Source organism: Barbus barbus (genome assembly GCF_936440315.1).
Source record: "Barbus barbus genome assembly, chromosome: 25".
Lineage (NCBI taxonomy): Eukaryota > Metazoa > Chordata > Actinopteri > Cypriniformes > Cyprinidae > Barbus > Barbus barbus.
In genome coordinates this window covers 26,135,708-26,153,452 of record NC_136753.1, presented here as the reverse complement: position 1 = coordinate 26,153,452, position 17,745 = coordinate 26,135,708, and the positions used below count along the sequence as shown (strand labels likewise).

The 17,745-nt window shown below is 36.1% G+C and overlaps 1 protein-coding gene across 1 annotated transcript; it reads right to left on the bottom strand.

Moving 5' to 3' along the window:
* Positions 1-2,141: 2,141 nt before the first annotated feature.
* On the bottom strand, positions 2,142-16,922 carry LOC306844899 (adenosylhomocysteinase B-like). The gene is made up of 10 exons (XM_079377328.1): positions 16,766-16,922; positions 14,829-15,019; positions 13,551-13,626; positions 10,882-11,034; positions 9,222-9,334; positions 8,830-9,037; positions 7,366-7,453; positions 4,059-4,176; positions 2,799-2,993; positions 2,142-2,571 (listed from the first exon to the last, which is right to left on the bottom strand). The coding sequence occupies exons 1-10, from the start codon at positions 16,791-16,793 to the stop codon at positions 2,440-2,442; spliced, it is 1,302 nt and encodes a 433-aa protein (XP_079233454.1). The 5' UTR covers positions 16,794-16,922; the 3' UTR covers positions 2,142-2,439.
* Positions 16,923-17,745: the final 823 nt, after the last annotated feature.

Here is a 17,745-nt window from a genome sequence, read left to right as displayed (position 1 = left end):
ATTATTATTATGTATTTTATTTTAAATCAGCATCAAAATCTGTATTTTGAGTACTTCAATGCATACTCATTTTTTTGTCCTCTTCAGTCGCTATTTTTGAAATAAAATTGTTACTATGAACAATTTAATTTACATATATCCCATGTAGTCCCTCATTTAATGAGGTCATAAAATCTGCATGCATAAAAAAAAAAAATGGTGTTTAGTTTTAGTTGACGAGTATACTAGCTTCCCAAAATTATTTAATACATACTAGAATGCAACTACTTTAAAGGTCTTGCTTTAGAGACAACTGATTATGCAAAGCAAGATCAAAGCGTATGGCCACCGGTTCCAAACACCTCAAATAATTATCGGTCCAACACAGGTAATAAAACACATGCACAGGGTGACACTAAAGGCTCCAGACGCCACAGCTGGTTCACATTGAAAGGAAGCAATGGGTGAGAGAGGAGGAGAGAAAAAAGAAAAACTCAAAAAGATAGGCCCTTGCTATGTCTCTCAGGGGACACTTTGCAGGCATTTTAGGGGTCCGGTACATCTAATGGTCTACAGACTATTCCTTTACCCCTCAAACACTAACTACACCATTTTACAGTTTCCAACTAATAGGGGCCAAATTAGATTGAAGCCATGTGTCTGTATGGCAGCTTGAATTACTAAGGCATTGCTTATCTATGGAATAAACCAGTTTGGGTTCATTAGTTACTCAATGAGACCCAATACTGATTTTATGGATGCAGGCCCTGTCCTGACAGCGGTTCTGCTATTTTTCATGGGTCCTCTTAGACGCTTTGTGTTGCCGACCGCACATCGGGACCTCGTTTTTCATCGAAGAGTTGTCATTGTCACAAGTCTGTCAGTGAATGCCTGAGCATGATGTTTTTATCAAGGAATCGTTACAGGACACAAGTGGAATGGTTTTAATTTCATATGTTTTGGCTTGTGATATTACGATTATTTATGGGAAATGTCATAACTCAAATGCTGTGAAGATTCTTGAAATCGCTTCACATTATTCTGTTTAACATCAGAACGGAGATATTGCAATCATCATGTGGGCAGTTCACTTCTTTTTGTGTTCCAGAGAAAGTCATACAGTTTTAGAATAACACGAGAGTGAGTAAATGCTGACAGTATTGTCATTTTTGGGTGAACCGTCCCTTTAAGTTCGCATTAAAGCGTTTTTTTTGTTTGTTTTTTAATACAGCCACAAGAATGACTTCAGGTTGCCAAGATGACCTGAAATAACATTTTGTTATTCCAAATAACATTAAACCACTGCCTCAATGTCTCATTGCTAAAATTGTCTTTAGTGCATTGTCATGCGACTACCCTTATTTTAGCATCATTTATGAACTGTAGTGTTTATTAATATTAGAATTTTAGTTTTAGTAACTTCAATTATATACTTTTTTTTTGTTGTAGTTTTTGTGTGCAGGTTTTCTCTATTTAATATTAATTTGTCTAATTATTTTAGTTCAACAGTATTTCTAATCTTCAAGTTTTTCATGTAATGCCTTTTATTTTTTGCTTTGTTTCAGTTAAAGAAAATTACTTTGATGAAAATGGCATTGGTTAACAGTTGCTTACTAGCCCTCAAGTAAAAAAAAAAAAACTCCCCCCAAATCTCTGTAAGATCCCAAGATAGAGCTAGAGACATTTTTTTGTCCTTTTCATCAATCGTCATATTCCTATGATCGATCAATCATTCGTGCCTGTAACAAAACAAATGAAATGAAGTTTAATATGTGGGCTTAGGCGTTCATTCAAATCCTTAAGCTCATGTATGAGCAGTAGCAACACTGATAAATCACTACTCATTTTTCTGGATCTGACCAGTTGAGAACCACAGTCTCTTAATGCAGTGCTGAAATGAAGGATTAACAGTTGAACGGGTTACAGTCAAACACCACATTTATTTCATCAGGTTTTCATGAGTGGATGAAATAAAACAGGACAAGCTACCCAGACCCGCTCAAACTCACAGCCTGCTAACAGAGAAATTACTCTTTTCCATAGATGTCATCATTACGTGTTTACAAAAAAATGCATGGCCAAAACGGGCAAGCCTCGCTCGATTCATAGTTACCTGACGGACTGGATAACACTTCAAATTAAGACATGGAAGAACCAAACTGTACCAGCATGTTCATTTATTGAAGGGGCATCCAATAACTGACCAAATGAAGAATTTTGTGTGTTGTTGTTTTTTAACATAACCGTATAATAAATCAGGGAATGCAAACGAGACCGTGACAATGTGTTCACAACTTCATATCAATGTAAAAAGGCATTGGTGAGAGCTCGCAGGCACTCGTGATGATAGTGAGAGACACGATTAAGCACTATTATAGCTGTAAAGGTAACTGGCACAACTGCCAATGATCGTGTAGTCCGTCCTCATCCACAGCTGAAGCTGCGATTGGTCAAAGCTACTTAGTAGCGGTAGTGGTCCGCTTTGAAGGGACCGTCGCAGGGCAGACCCAAATATTTGGCTTGCTTCTTTGTCAGTTTAGTCAGTTTGACCCCCAGCTTGTCCAGGTGTGCGGCAGCCACCTCCTCATCCAGCTACACATGCACAAAAGACATAATGAGGAAAACATATACATCTCATATATTCTGATTATCATCTGTTAAGCTTCACTGCCATGATTTGCATGCAAAACATCTGCATCTTGTTTTTATGCAAGCTTTGCAAACCACACACTTAAAATCAGAAAATATTCATGGATAATCAATGTGCATATTAATTTACAATGCCATCTGCAATTGGAGTCTACATTAAGCTACTGTACCTTCTTTGGCAGGAAGTAAACTCCCAGTGGGTATTTGCTGGTGTTGGTCCACAGCTCAATCTGGGCAAGGACCTGGTTGGTGAAGGAGTTGCTCATCACAAAGCTGGGATGGCCCATGGCACAGCCCAGGTTCACCAGACGCCCCTCAGCCAAAACAATGATGTGACGGCCACTTTTCATGCGATAGCGGTCAACCTGTATAAAAGAGTGGACAGTTAGTCCAAGTCAGATGAGAGTTGACCATCATGGGTCAGAAAGCAGGGCTGTTTGGTGATTTCTGGCCAAAAGAAAATAAAAAGTTCTGATGAATTGTTTGCAATAAAGCCAGGAGTGTGTGTATATTTAGAAACAAACAGGGTCAGTTTTGAATTCATGGCTTTTTTATTTACAATATAGAAAAATCTTTGTAACAATCTTTGGATTTCCCAACTATGGAATGGATCAACAAGCAATTTATTTAATAATAAAAAAAAATAAAATAATAATAATAATTGACCATTGTTCTGTATAACCACAATAAAATGTATATTAAAAAAACAACTATTAGCTAGCGTTAAAAGTCTTCAATTTAGACTTAAAATCATGTAGCAGATCTGACATACGAGTTTTACAAGATTCCAAATAACAAAATAATAATATTTAAAAAAATTTTTTTTAATACTTTAAAAAATATATTAAATATTTCATTAATACATAAAATACAAATATTGAAAAGACTTTGTAAAAGTACTGTAATCATTTCCCTAAAATGATTAAATCATTACATTTCATTATCATTAATAAATGAAAAACAAAATTTATCGAAAAGTAAAAACTTTAAAAGGTATCTTTCTCCAAAAATAATTAAATCATTAAAATATTTAATTATCATTATTGATAATTTGGTAACGCTTTTTTTTTTTTTTTTTTAAGTGTCCTTGTTACACGTTACATGTACTTACTATTATAATAAGAAATTATGCATAATTACACGCCAGTAACCCAAACCATAATTCTAACCATATAGTAAGTACATGTAGTTAATTAATATTACTCAGTACTTCAATGTATAATTATACAGACACCTTAAAATAAAGTAACTAATAATTTTAAAAAAAGTATATTGAAAAGACATTTGTAAAAGTAAAAAAAAAAAAAAAAAAAAATATAATAATAATAATATATATATATATATATATATATATATATATATATATATATATATATATATATATATAAATAAAACATGCATTACTGTTCAACAAGTCATTAATCTCATACCTGAGCTTTGATGTTGATTTTCTCCGCTGCATGTTCATTCAGCCATTTCATGTCAATCTCACAGTCAAAGTGGCCAATGTTGCAGACGATGGAATCATCCTTCATCTGCTCAAAGTGACTGTGAGAAAAAAATCATGATGTTTATACTACCTGATAGAGTGAGTGACAAAGACAAGCAACATTTCTAGTCAAAGCATTTCAACACTTCAAATGACTTGTGGCACAAAATTCTGTTCACAAGTAAAGCCGAAACAAACCACTTTAAGAACAATAATCTAGAACATAATTGTATCAACATTAAATAAATTTGTGATGTTTGCCTTGCCATTTTATACAAACTGCCAACAGTAATATTATATTTGACAAGTAACTCGTCCTGCATCTTTTATTCTTCAGCCAACGAATGATGCCTCAAATCATGCGGCTTTTCGAAAAGGTGGGCAATTATGTTTCCAAGCAATCAAGGCTGAAGCAAAAATGTAGGTTCAAAATATTTCACCTCAACAATTTCTGGACTGCATTTGCTTAAACTGGTGCCAGACAGACATATGCAGATAGCCAGCCTTTAAACATGTCCCATCAGCTCTGAAAACTTCCAGAGAATCTAAGACAGTTCTCACATCTGTAGATAATACCAAACAGCAGCTGTGCTCCACTGGCCCCTGCGTGTCCTCTTCCCAACCATTTATCACAGGGGCCCACAACCCATCAGAACCCACCAGCCCGCTCACCATCAGATAAACACAGAACAGCGTGCATATGCACACGAAACTCCAGCGAGCGCTGCATAATGTATCGGTCTCAGGCCAGATCTCACGCTGTGCGTGTTTGAACGCAGGCCCGGGGGTCCTTCCACAGCACATGAATCTCCCCTCATGTTACGAGCAGAAAACCTACTTCACCATGTTGAAAGGATCCATCGTTGACTAACTTTCACGCAGTGCCGGATGACATCCTTATATACAGTTGGTATACAGTGTGAGAATTCAATTCAGTTTTTTTAGCAAGACGTCCAACGAGTCAGGCTGTGTTTGAATGCTCAAGTGTGAACCCCATGAGGACGTAATCTAAATAAATATTAATACAATATGGTGTCTGTAATACATAATTATTATTTTTTTCAAAACGTAATACTTTTGTTCAGCGCGGATGCATTAAATTGATCAAAAGCGACGTTTTCAACTTTGATAATAATAAGAAATGGTTTCTTTGCAACAATAAGAATAAATTACATTTTAAATAAAAGATTTATTTTAAAGCTGCAGTGGTTAAAAATGATCCGAAATCAATATTTGAGCAAGTACATAACCAGCCAGTGTTCAAAACTATTGCCTTAGCCCGATTCACAACGGTTACCTTATATTAATGTTTTCTAATTTGAGTGGTACTGGTAGGTCTTCGTGGGAAATTCGAGCATGGCACTGCGTCATTACGACACGTCTGTAAACAAAGTTGTTGTCCCGGCTACTAGGTTATCGCATGTGAGGATCCTGCAGGTGGCGGATCGTTTATAGTTTCGTTTATATTCTGACAGCAGCTGGAATAATTAAATGTATCATTTTGATGGAGGATTGTAATAAAAGGATTATGTGTTTATGAAACACGTGAATGAAATTAAATTATATTCCAGTTTTAAATGTGCTTCTGATTACAGATAGCCTGGGATTACACAAGATTTGTATTTTAAAAGAAAACCAGTTCGAAGGAAGCATAATTTGCTTTTTGGGTTAGAAGAATTTCTTAATATGAACTTCGAATGGCATGACAATTAGATTAGACTGTACAAAAATTTTAATCTACACGCTAATACACACTATACTCATATCACGCAATGCTGATGTTGTTAACAACATTACTAACTTGAGAATAAAGTATAACAATAATTTGCATGGTTTGATGTCATGTGTGTCAGATTTAATCACCGTTGGTAGCACAATTTATTGTAATGCTTTTTTCCTCAGCTGGTCAGAACAAACGTGGCAGACTTGTTACTTGTTCAGATGGCAAAATACGGTGAAAATTCTTAATTGGGTCATATATTCCAAGACATAGGCTAGAATCTGTGATTGCGAAGTACAGTAAACATCCACACTGGTGCGGTGACTGACAGCAACACATTCACCTCAAAACGTTAGATTCATCCGCACTGGAGCCGTGCCGGAGCACATCCCATGAAAGGAAGATAATTCCGCAAGTAACTGCAATTCCAGGTTTTCAAACAGAGATGGCGACAAAGAGGTAAAACTTATGGACTGCAGCTTTAAATTGTAATACTATGTCACAATATTAGTGGTTTTACTGAAGATTTGATCACATAAATATAGCCTTGTTGAACAAGAGAGACTTTGAGGGGCAGTCGTGGCCTAATGTATAGAGAGGACTTGGACTTGTAACCCGAAGGTCGTGGGTTCAAGTCTCAGGTCCGGCAGGGATTGTAGGTGGGGGAGTGAATAACCAACACTCTCCCCACACTCAAGGCACCGAACCCCCAACTGCTCCCCGGGCACCGCAGCATTGGCTGCCCACTGCTCTGGGTGTATGTTCACTACTGTGTGTACACTTGGATGGGTTAAATACAGAGAAAAAATTCTGAGTATGGGTCACCATACTTGGCCACACACCACTTCCCTTTCCCTTTGTTTAAAAGAAAAAAAAAAAAAAAACACTTTTGAACAATAGTAATCAGTAAAACAAGCATCATTAATATTATTTATGATATATAAATTGACTATTATGTGTCAAATAAAAACAGCCTTGGTAAGCGCTATATATATAAAAAAAAAAACTTCTATTTTCTATGTCTAGAACTGATAAGCTTATGAAAAGCAGCATTTCATAGCAGGGTGGGCCAAAACTGTGTTTGCTGAAATAGCTATTTGGCCACTAGCAAACATCCTACACTTTGACTGAAGATAAGAACAAATTTTTTCTTGAAAAAAAATAAAACAACATGCACAGGTGAACGGTCCGCAATAAACCACAATTTTTGTATTTCTGAGACAAACTAAGTTTGAAAGACAAAGACATTAATGTTTCTAGATGCCATAAATTTGATTGAGTAATAACCTGTTGTTCCATATATACTTTGATTTATTACTTCCCTGTTGAAATCAAAAGTGACCTCATCATTGGGCAAAAAGCTTGAAAATATTTTCCATCTGTTCCATCTTAAAACAACTAAAGTATGATTACGAAACCGGGAATTGAAATGAGAAATAGAATTTTCTCGAGGGCACACTAAATGCAGTGCAACATATTCTAGCTTGACATCTGTTAGTTGGTTCAGGTTTGATTAACACAAACAAACCTGCCAAGGATAATGTCCTCACAGCCAGTGGTTGTCACAAAGATGTTTCCTTCTTTGCAGGCCTCATCCATGGTGGTCACTTCATAGCCTGTGTAACAAGAGCCAAATGCAAGGCAATCAGACTCACAAAAATCTACTTTTCTGAAACTAGCCTGGCATGCAGTTACAACAACTTTCCAAATATAGCACCTTAAAAAAATACTGTTGGTTCATAATAGGCTCTTTGACACCTATGTGGAAAAGTAAGTTTGAAATGTTAAGTAAACATTAACAAGTACGACAGCCAACATAGTTAGCCAATAGAGAACAGAATGGCCTGTCAATAATATCAACAACAAAAACAATAATTATAATAATATTATATGCAATTATTTCTCATTTTATATATACATATATATACACATACACACACACACACACACACTGAAATGATTATAATATGCTGATTTGCCCCTCAAGAAAGAGATGAAAGGGGCATTTCAAAACAACAAAAGTTCAAAACACCTTTATTTTTTTCCATACATTAGAATGTGTCCTGTTTATTTATTTACTCTTTTCTGGTCAATGACTATCGTACATTTTTACCATGACTTACAAAAAATTTCACAAAAATAGTTTGTAAAACTATGTCAGGCATTTAGAACCAGAATCATTGGATGATATTAAAAGACTATAAAGGATCACAGTACAGCCCCCAAAATACTAATTTGTCATTTTAGATCTTCAAAATGATCAGTCTATGCTACTGTTCTTTAAACCACTAGGTTTTACCTATTTGTCAAAGACATTTTTGGTCATTTAAAATATAATAAAAGTTAGTATGATCACTTATTCTTTTATATTTTTTAATAAGTACAGATCAGAATAAGTATGTTGTTTCATTTACATTAACATATTACATGAATATATCTTATGCTGAATGACAATGGAACATTAATATATTATTGCTATTGGTGTCTGCATCAATTTAAATTCACAAAAGTGATTTTATTCACACAAAGCATGTTAAATGCAAGTTAAAGTGTCTAGTTTAATGTTTCAAATAACTTGTGAAACATTAAACTAGACACTTTAACTTGCATTTAACATGCTTTGTGTGAATAAAATCACTTTTGTTAATTTAAATTGATGCAGACACCATAACGGGGCATCTCCTCTTTGACGAGAAGAAAGAACAACACACAAACATGCATTGTTTTTTAATGGTTTACGGGGACTCTCCATAGGCTTAATGGTTTTTATACTCCACAAACCGTATTTTCTATCGCCCTCCACCTAAACCTACCCCTCACAGGAAACGTTCTGCATTTTTAGACTTATTCCATTTAGTATGTTTTTTTTAAGCCTTTTGAATTCCGGCGGCACAGAAGGTGTTCTTATAAATCACTTTCACATTGAAATACCCATATCATACCCATGTCATTATACAAATGTGTGTCCTCATAAACCACAAACACAACATACCCTCCATAGCCGCCTGCAGAGCATTGATGGGATCGATCTCTGTGACGATGACTCTGGCACCGAACCCTCGCAGGGCCTGAACGCAGCCCTTACCCACGTCACCATACCCGGCCACCACTGCAACCTTACCGGCAATCATCACATCTGTGGCACGCTTGATGCCGTCAATCAGAGACTCACGGCAGCCGTACAGGTTGTCAAACTTACTCTGCAGGGAGTGGGAGAATAAGTCGTTCTCAAATAAATACTTTTGTTTACAACAGCCACATAATATTATAACCATGCATAATGTGCTCACATTTGTCTGTGAACAAAACAGACCATCAAATGATGACAGCGAATAACCGGACAACACCATGTATTGATATTACCTGCTTGTAATAAAAGATTACCTTGGTAACGGAGTCATTGACATTGATGGCAGGAACTTTCAGTTCCCCTTTCTTCAACATCTTGTAAAGGTTGTGAACTCCTGTGGTGGTCTCCTCAGAAATGCCCTTGATTCCTGAGAGAGAAACCACAGAGAGACATTTAGCAAATGTCAAAGACCCAGATCCTGCTCAGCGCATCTGTCTGGAAGGAATGTTGAACTTACTAGTTGGTCGATAAATTTTAATTTTCCTTAGCTTGACCCTCAATGGTGTAACTGATGCGACCGAATCAAATCCAAGACATTTCAAGTGTCTACTTAAGGAAAGATTAGTGACTGTCAGATATCTTCTGACAACTTTCGTTTTAGCGGAAAATATACTATATCTTGGAGGCCAAAAGTATTATCATAACTCCATATGGAAACATTTCTGGCGTTAAGCCACACGAAATGAGAATACGAGGAGCTGCAGGTCTTGATTTTTGTGCAGTTTCTCAGAGAGACTGGCTATTAACTAAGTTTGATGCTGCGAGAGACAAAATGATGTGCGCCAGCATCTCCATGGAAAACATTACAAATCTGTGCCAAAATGTTAAATATAAAACACATTCAGGTCAATACTGCGTTCCAGACATGCTACAACTGGACACAGTAATAGCCAAGACGTGAATGACTGAATTTTACCTACACTACCGTTCAAGTTTGGAATGTTTTTGAAAGTAGTTTATGCTCACCAAGGTTGTGTTTATTTGATCCAATAGACAGTAAAAACAGTAATATTGTGAAATATTACTACATTTTCAAAATATCAAATATTTTTAAATGAAACTATGTGATGAATTATTTCTTATAATAATAAATGTTGAAAACAGTTGTGCTGATTCATATGTTTGAGGAAACTGTGACATTTCTCTCAAGATCAACTGAAGAACAGAAAGGTTAAATGAACCGCACTTATTTGAAACTTATATTACCGTTTTACAGTCACTTTTGGTCAATTTAATGCATCCCTGCTGAATAGAAGCAACAATTCTTTGAAAAAAAAAAAAAAATTAAACAGACCTTTACAATTAAACAGACCTTTACTTGATAGAGGCAAGCAACATTCAGCATGAGTTTTATATCCAATGCTATTTAGAGTTCACTAACTGCAGGAATCCATGTGCAACCTGGTTAAAAACATTGTTTAAAAGCATTTAACAGTTCTTCAGTTCACAGGCCACTACATAGAATCCGAGAGCTGACCTTTGTGTTACCAGCTCAGATTCTTAACCCTATTAAAAGGTCAGAGGTCAAATAGAGCAGCCTCATAAATTTGACCTATTAAAATATGACATTTTATAGCATAAAATTAACACCACATGACTCAGTCAAATACAACAACGGATACCGCTAAATCCTGTTATGGTTATCTCTGCTTTTCATTTTTCTAAGACTGCACTATACTACACTATAATGCTTGCTTTCTTTGCTTAGTCAAGAATAGAACAGCTTGATCAGGGATTGGCCTGCCATCTAGTGGCCATTAAACAGCAGTACAGTACAACTAAATTATGAGCATCAGCAGGCTACAAGTACTGTTATTACTAGCCAGGGAAATCCAGACTATGATAGTAACTGAGGCAATATAGTCTGATTGACATTGTTCAGGATGAGAAGATGCTGGTAGAACAAACACAGACCTGCAAGCAGTTTGGGGTATTTCTGGTGCACCATATTGGTCAGGTCTCCACCGTCGTCCAGGATCATGTTGAGAGGCTGACCGTCCTTGAAGTAGATGGTCTGTTCTATGCACCAAACATACTCTTCATCGGTCTCTCCCTTCCAGGCATACACTACAATGCACAAACACACTCACACATTAGACACAGATATAATTGTGTAAGTAGCTGCTACAAATATTATTAAAACGGATGAACTGTTCATTGGCTTTGCAAAGTTTGTTTGAGTGGCTATTTTCATACATGCATCTCAACTCATATTTACCTGCATCACATACCAAAAATAAGTGTAATTTTACATGAGTAAACGAAACAAGTAAATGGTTCTTTGCCAGAATAAGGTGCAAAGTGGACAGAATGTTATCAATAGCTGAAAATCTGCTCTTTTTGGAACCACAACAAGCTCTAAAAATGTTTGATAGATTTAATGTGGCATTATTTTCTAGCTGGTGCAACAGTTAGTTAAGAAATGCTGTTACATAAGCAATGGAAGCAAGTAACAATCACCTATTGTCAAATGAGACCAACAGGATCATATGAAATGCTATAAAACCGTATTACTTCCAAGTATGGAAAAGTTAATGCAAAGTCAGCTAATCTATTCAAATGTTTGGGGTAAGACTTTTTTGAAAGATATTTACACTTTTATTCGGCAAGGACACATTAAATTAAGAGTGACAGTAAAATATTAATGTTATAAAAGATTTTTATTTCAAATAAACGCTGTTCTTTTGAACTTTCTATTCAAAACATCCTGAAATTGTTTTAGTAAAAATGTAAAACTGTTTACAACAGATAAAAACTGATAAGATAAGGATAAGGTATAAGAAATGTTTCTTGAGCAGCAAATCAGCATGATTTCTGAGGGATCATGTGACACTGAAGACTGGAGTAATGATGCTGAAAAATTCAGCTTTGCGCCACAGAAATAAATAATACTTATAATATTATAGATTTCACTATTTTTGATCAAATACCTGTATCGTGTTGAAACGGCTAATAATAAAATGTGACATTCTGTAGTTTTGTCTCATATTCATCTTTTAATCATATTTGTAAATGTCTTGACTCTACAGCCAACAGAGCAATTTTGTCTTTACTGTTCCAATACTTATGGAGGGCACTGTATATAGACTTCGTTAGCATTAGAGATTTTTTTAACAACATTAAGAATAAAATCTTACTGACCCCAAACTTTTAAACAGTAGTGCATGTTATTCACGCTACTGTCACTGAAATATCAGATAATACTGTGCCTTTTATAAATATTTTTATTTTCAAATAAGTCTGCATCATCACTAATTCAAACCTATAAGCTGCCTCTCCAATTTAGTCTCAAAACCCTTAATGTATAAAGGTCTAAATTAAAAAGTAATATATGGATCTGTTCCACGACCTAGTGAGCAGCATTTTAATACATCATAGTGCTGGCAACACGAAAGTGATTACAAAAGGCTGTCAGCATAATTATGCTGCTAACTAAAACACCTTCTTAAGGCCAAGTTCTTAGGGAGCACTTAGGCTTATCCTTTGTGGAGAAGGCAATCTCATAATGTACTGTGATCAGTGAAAAACAAATCCAAGACAGCAGACACCGAGAGAGACATGTTGATTATAAATATATTTTGAGTTCATTCTATTTAATCTTAAAAGTAATACTTAAAAGTATTGATAAATGTAATCAGACCCAATATATGTGATTATTATAATATATGTTCATGTTATGCTTATTGAAGCACTGAAGTTGCTGCCCAAGAAGACACTTAAATTAACACTCCACTTTAATTTTTGAAAACAGGCTCATTTTCCAACTCCCCAAGGGTTAACAGTTGAGTTTTACTGTTTTCGAATCCATTCAGCCGATCTCCGGGTCTGGTGGTAGCACTTTTAGCGTAGCTTAACATAGATCATTGAATCTGATTAGACTGACAGAAAATGATAAGTTGCGATTTTCAGGGTCGATATGGCTAGGAACTATACTCTCATTCCAGCGTAATAATCAAGAAACTTTGCTGCCGTACCATGGTTGCAGCAGGCGCAATAATATTACACAGCGCTTGAAAGTAGTCCCCAGCTAGGTAACTAGTTATGATATAAGCTAAAAGTGCTACCACCAGACCCAGAGATCGGCTGAATTGGTTCAAAAACGGTAAAACTCAACTGTTTAACTCTTGGGGAGTTGGAGTGGAGTGTTCCTTTAAAATAAGCATCTAACACTGGAAAGGAACACACTAAAAATCGGTTTGATGTTGTTAGATACATGTTTTGTGATCTTTTATAAAAAATGTAAAATTTTTCAACTAAAACTCATTCAGCTTGTATCCCTTTCAAGAGTTCAGTGTTTAAAAACTGCATGGGAATAGTCTTTCATCAACTGAAAGCTGTAATAATGACGTTGATAAAGTTATCTTTGCCTGCATGCTCTTGCATGTTAGTCCTTCAAAAATGTTGAGTCAAATCTAAAGATTAAACCCATTTTTGCTGATTCTAGGTTTACCCAGCATGGAGCACACGCTTTAAACTGGATGCGTCTCTAAACTCCCGAGTTCTCCTTATCTAGACTTGATTACGCAGCTTTAGAGCAAACAGTGGGCAGGAGGGCAACAGTCTAGCACACCAACACCTGTTACCTGGAACGCCAGATTTAGCAATGGCTGCTGCTGCGTGATCCTGGGTGGAGAAGATGTTACAGCTGGACCACTGGACCTGGAGCAGACAGAGATCAAGGAGAAGGAATGAGAGCATGTGATGTGCACAGACTTCATACATTAGTTTCATAACGTTTCGGATAAAATATGGCCTTGGGCTGGGAAATTCCAGCTTGACAGAGGAAAAAGAGGATAAGAAGAGCAATGCATTTCAGTCAGACAGCAATGTTAGGCATCTAGGAGTAGGAAAAGGTGAAGAAACGGTGCTGTCCATTTCCAATAATTGCTTTGGCAATGCCATGATAAAATAATGGAATCATGTTGTAATTATATGAAACCTCGTATTTATATAGCATGGTATTTACATTTCAAAAGAATACCATGGCATAAACAGGCTTGATAAGATTTTTTAAAAATGTTTTTGAAAGAAATCTCTAATGCTGGCTGCACACTAGACGATTTTCAAATCTTAACCGATTTTAAAACCATGGAAGACCACATACATGAACGCGCACACTAAATGATTCGAGCAGACAGAACACTTCAAGATTGTAGGAACGATTTCACAATGACACGTGATCTCTCGGAGACACGCGAGATTAAATGTGACTAGAGAAGAAAAACAAATAGAGGACAATTGACGGTCAACTGGCTCTCCTGGCGCGCGTTCTGGTTCACAGTGAAAAACAAAGTATACAAAAGAATATGGGTGATGTTCTCTGCTTTCACGGCATGTTTGTGGCTGCAAGGTTTTTTTCTGAAAAACCATGACTTTTTCAGGATTCTTTGATGAATAGAAAGTTAAGCAAAAAAAAATAATTTATTTGAGATGGAAATATTTTGCAAAATAACAAATGACTATCACTTTTTTGATCAATTGAATGCATCCTTACTGCATAAACATTTTAATTTATTGCAACAAAAAAGCTACTGTACTGACCAAGAAAACCATAGCAATACCATATTTCTTAGTGAAACCAACAAGCAGCAAAGTCATAAATGTTCAATTTTACATTTTTAAACCTTTTTAAAGTAATATAGTCATTTTTTATTCAAATGGAGTATTTTAAAGCATCTATTGAGAATTTGATTACATTTCAAAGAATGCTAATGTGCTGTTATTTTCCATACAAAGACAGTTCATAAACTAATAACGTCAAACCTAGTGCAAAATGCAAATTATTAACACAAATATAAATCAGGTATTATTTTTGGGAGGTAATAACCATTTCTTCAATGGTTCCGTGTTTGCACCCTCACCTCAGCTCCGAGGGCGGTCAGGGTTTCAATGAGCACAGCGGTCTGTAGAGTCATGTGCAAGCAGCCTGCAACGCGAGCACCCTTCAGGGGTTTGGTCTGGCCATAGAGCTCCCTCATCTTCATCAAACCCGGCATCTCATTCTCAGCTATGTCAATGGCTTTACGTCCCCACTCAGCCAGGCTGATATCAGCTAGACAGAGAGAAAATGACAACGGATTATGCATAAATAATGTAAATGGAAAGAATAATTCAATTAAACAGCCAAACTAGTACACATTATGTAAACTTTCACTAATGCATTTGAGACCATAGCTAAATAGTAATAACAAATCTCATAATAACATTCAAGTTAAAGCCGTCTTTAAAGTGTCAGTCTCATATTTGGACATCTAGGACAGGAATTCAACAGATGACACCCAAAACCACATACCTAACATGTCTTGAACTGGTTGAGGAGATGGTGCTTGGTTTCATATGCACACTTAACAACCAATAGGCAACCCAAAGGATATTAATTTTCTCAGTCTGCACTGATTATATTTTACTACCAGGGTTATTACCACTGCAGACATAGAGGAAAACACACTGACTTTCCAATTTCAGTGACTTAGGTGTTTCCATAATTTTCCTATTCCTGTTACTTCCAGGTTTTCCACTGACCATGGAAACCTTGTAATATGCCTTCAGAATGGACTATTAATAAATAAGTGTGCAGTATTGGTGCACTTTGACATTTCATTCACTGATTTTGAAAACTGAACTCTGATCTCTTAAGACTAGGGAGCAAAGTCCAGCTAGATTTACTATTGAATTACTTGTGCCTTATCTGCACAGAGAACATCAGAGATGATTGCTGAAAAACAACAGATGCTGAAAGCCTGAGGAACAGGTGCCAAGTCCTGACTGAGCTGACGTGTGACTAAACACAACGCAAAAACAACAGTGAAGATAGGAACTTAACTGTGTTTAATCTGTCGCAACATTAACTTCTGGTCAACCACGAGCAAGGAGGGCCGTTCCTTTGAACTGGACCTTTTCAATTAATCGATTGAACTGATTCACAAAACTTACTGGAGTGAACCAATGGTTTATTAACAGGCAATATAATATAAAACAACACTATTTTATGAAATAGTGCAAATATTGTAATAAATAAATTAAATTATTTCAATATTGTAAACAAATCATATTTAGGCTCTAAATTGCTAAGTTCGAGGGTTTACAACAAACAGAACTAAGAGGCATAAAATTACTAATAAAGCATGACTGAAAATGATTTCAGGGTCCACGTGATGACGTAAGAGCAGCTGAGCCATTTTATGAAACGAACAAACTGTTCAAAAGAACCGATTCTCAAATGAATGACTACGATAAACGAAAAGTGGCGGCGCGTTTGGCTACTGCATTATGGGAAATGTAGTCCAACAGTGCAGGAAATCTCATCCGGTGGAGCTCTACAGCGCACGCAAAAAACTACAACTTCCAAACTTTCTTCTTCCCGTCTTCCGAATGGAACCACGCTAGCTTGTTTGACAGGTCTTAGATATAAAATCATATACACTACTTTATGAGTAAGCACGAAACGGCTATGATAATAAACTAGACATTAAGTGCGCAAACAGTGATTTTATGGGGCTGGGTTTGAAATAGTGCGTCTCGTGCAAGGCAGTGCTGACAATAACGCCTCTACTGCCATGTGATACATAAGCACTAACAGTTAGCAACCGAAGATCTGCAGCAAATCCATGCTCGATCAAAAATACAACTCAAGACCCTTTTGCAGAGATTCGTATGCTTTATCAAGAGTTCATTAGAGCGCTTATTAGAAATCACTACAGTGGAATAAGCTAATTGGCGGCAAAAACAGATAGCATGATTTTGTGCAGAACAGCATCGAGCATGATCTAAAGTCAATAATCAAAAGACTTATACTAACCAACTTTGAATGGAAGCTTCTCTGACATTTTGCTGTGCTGTCGTTAGGTAAGCCTGCTATGGGTTGGTCTTGAGCCCGGCTGTGGACCTGAGTGAGAGCAGAAGGAGGTAACTTGTTATGTGAACTTGAATATAAGCGTGTACAAACCGGTCGTAGTAATATTCATGAGATCATGCCGCCTCTCGTTTCTTATTGGCCGAAATACGCCCCGCCTTATAGCTCTAAATAAACCATAGTGGGCGTGTTCAGTCGGTCCTACGATAGCCAATGAGAATCCACGGTGGTTTAAGGCGTGTAATATCATTTGGAATGTGCAGATATAGCAGTACAAGTTTCAACTGGCTTTTGTGTTTTTACTAATATTTAACATCATGAGGACGGATCTGAGCTGGTGGGAAGAAAGTTGCTTTTTGGATTTGTAAAAAAAAAAATCATTAAAATCCCTATAAATTAGAGCCAACAGTTTCAGTTGAACAGGGGATATTTTGGGTTATTTGGATAACACTAGGGCCCCCTGTATAAAGTCCATTCAATATGTCCTCAAAATATGCCCCATGTTTACACCCATATCTGAAATTGTCTGGTTTGCGTGATGAAATTAAACCTAAAAGACTGATTTACAGACAAATTTACCAAACACTCTTGTCAATCATACAATTGATAAATGTTTTATTGGATGGTATGAGGTCAGAATCGTGCAACTGACTGATCTGAGTTTAAATGTTGAGGTAGTTTGGGGTCGGTAAGATCTGTTAATGCTTTTGAAAGTCTCATGCTCTCCAGCACTACATGTAGTTGTTCAAAAATACAGTAAAATATTAATATTGTGAAATAATATTTAAAATATTTAGAATATTTCAAAAGTTTGTAAATCATACAATTTAAAAAAAAAAAATTGTGAGTAATTTATGCTCACGAAGGCTGCATTTATTTGCCCCAATATATAGTAAAACAGTAATATTGTGAAATATTATAAATTA

Bases quoted from the DNA above. Each gene is read 5' to 3' on its own strand.
- LOC306844899 (XM_079377328.1), bottom strand. From the start codon at position 16,793: ATGTCAGAGAAGCTTCCATTCAAAGTTG. The intron at 7,454-8,829 runs GTATGTTGTGTT...CTTGTTACACAG, and splicing joins TCTGCAGGCGGCTATGGAGG to GCTATGAAGTGACCACCATG. The intron at 2,994-4,058 runs GTATGAGATTAA...TCTTTTATACAG, and splicing joins AAATCAACATCAAAGCTCAG to GTTGACCGCTATCGCATGAA.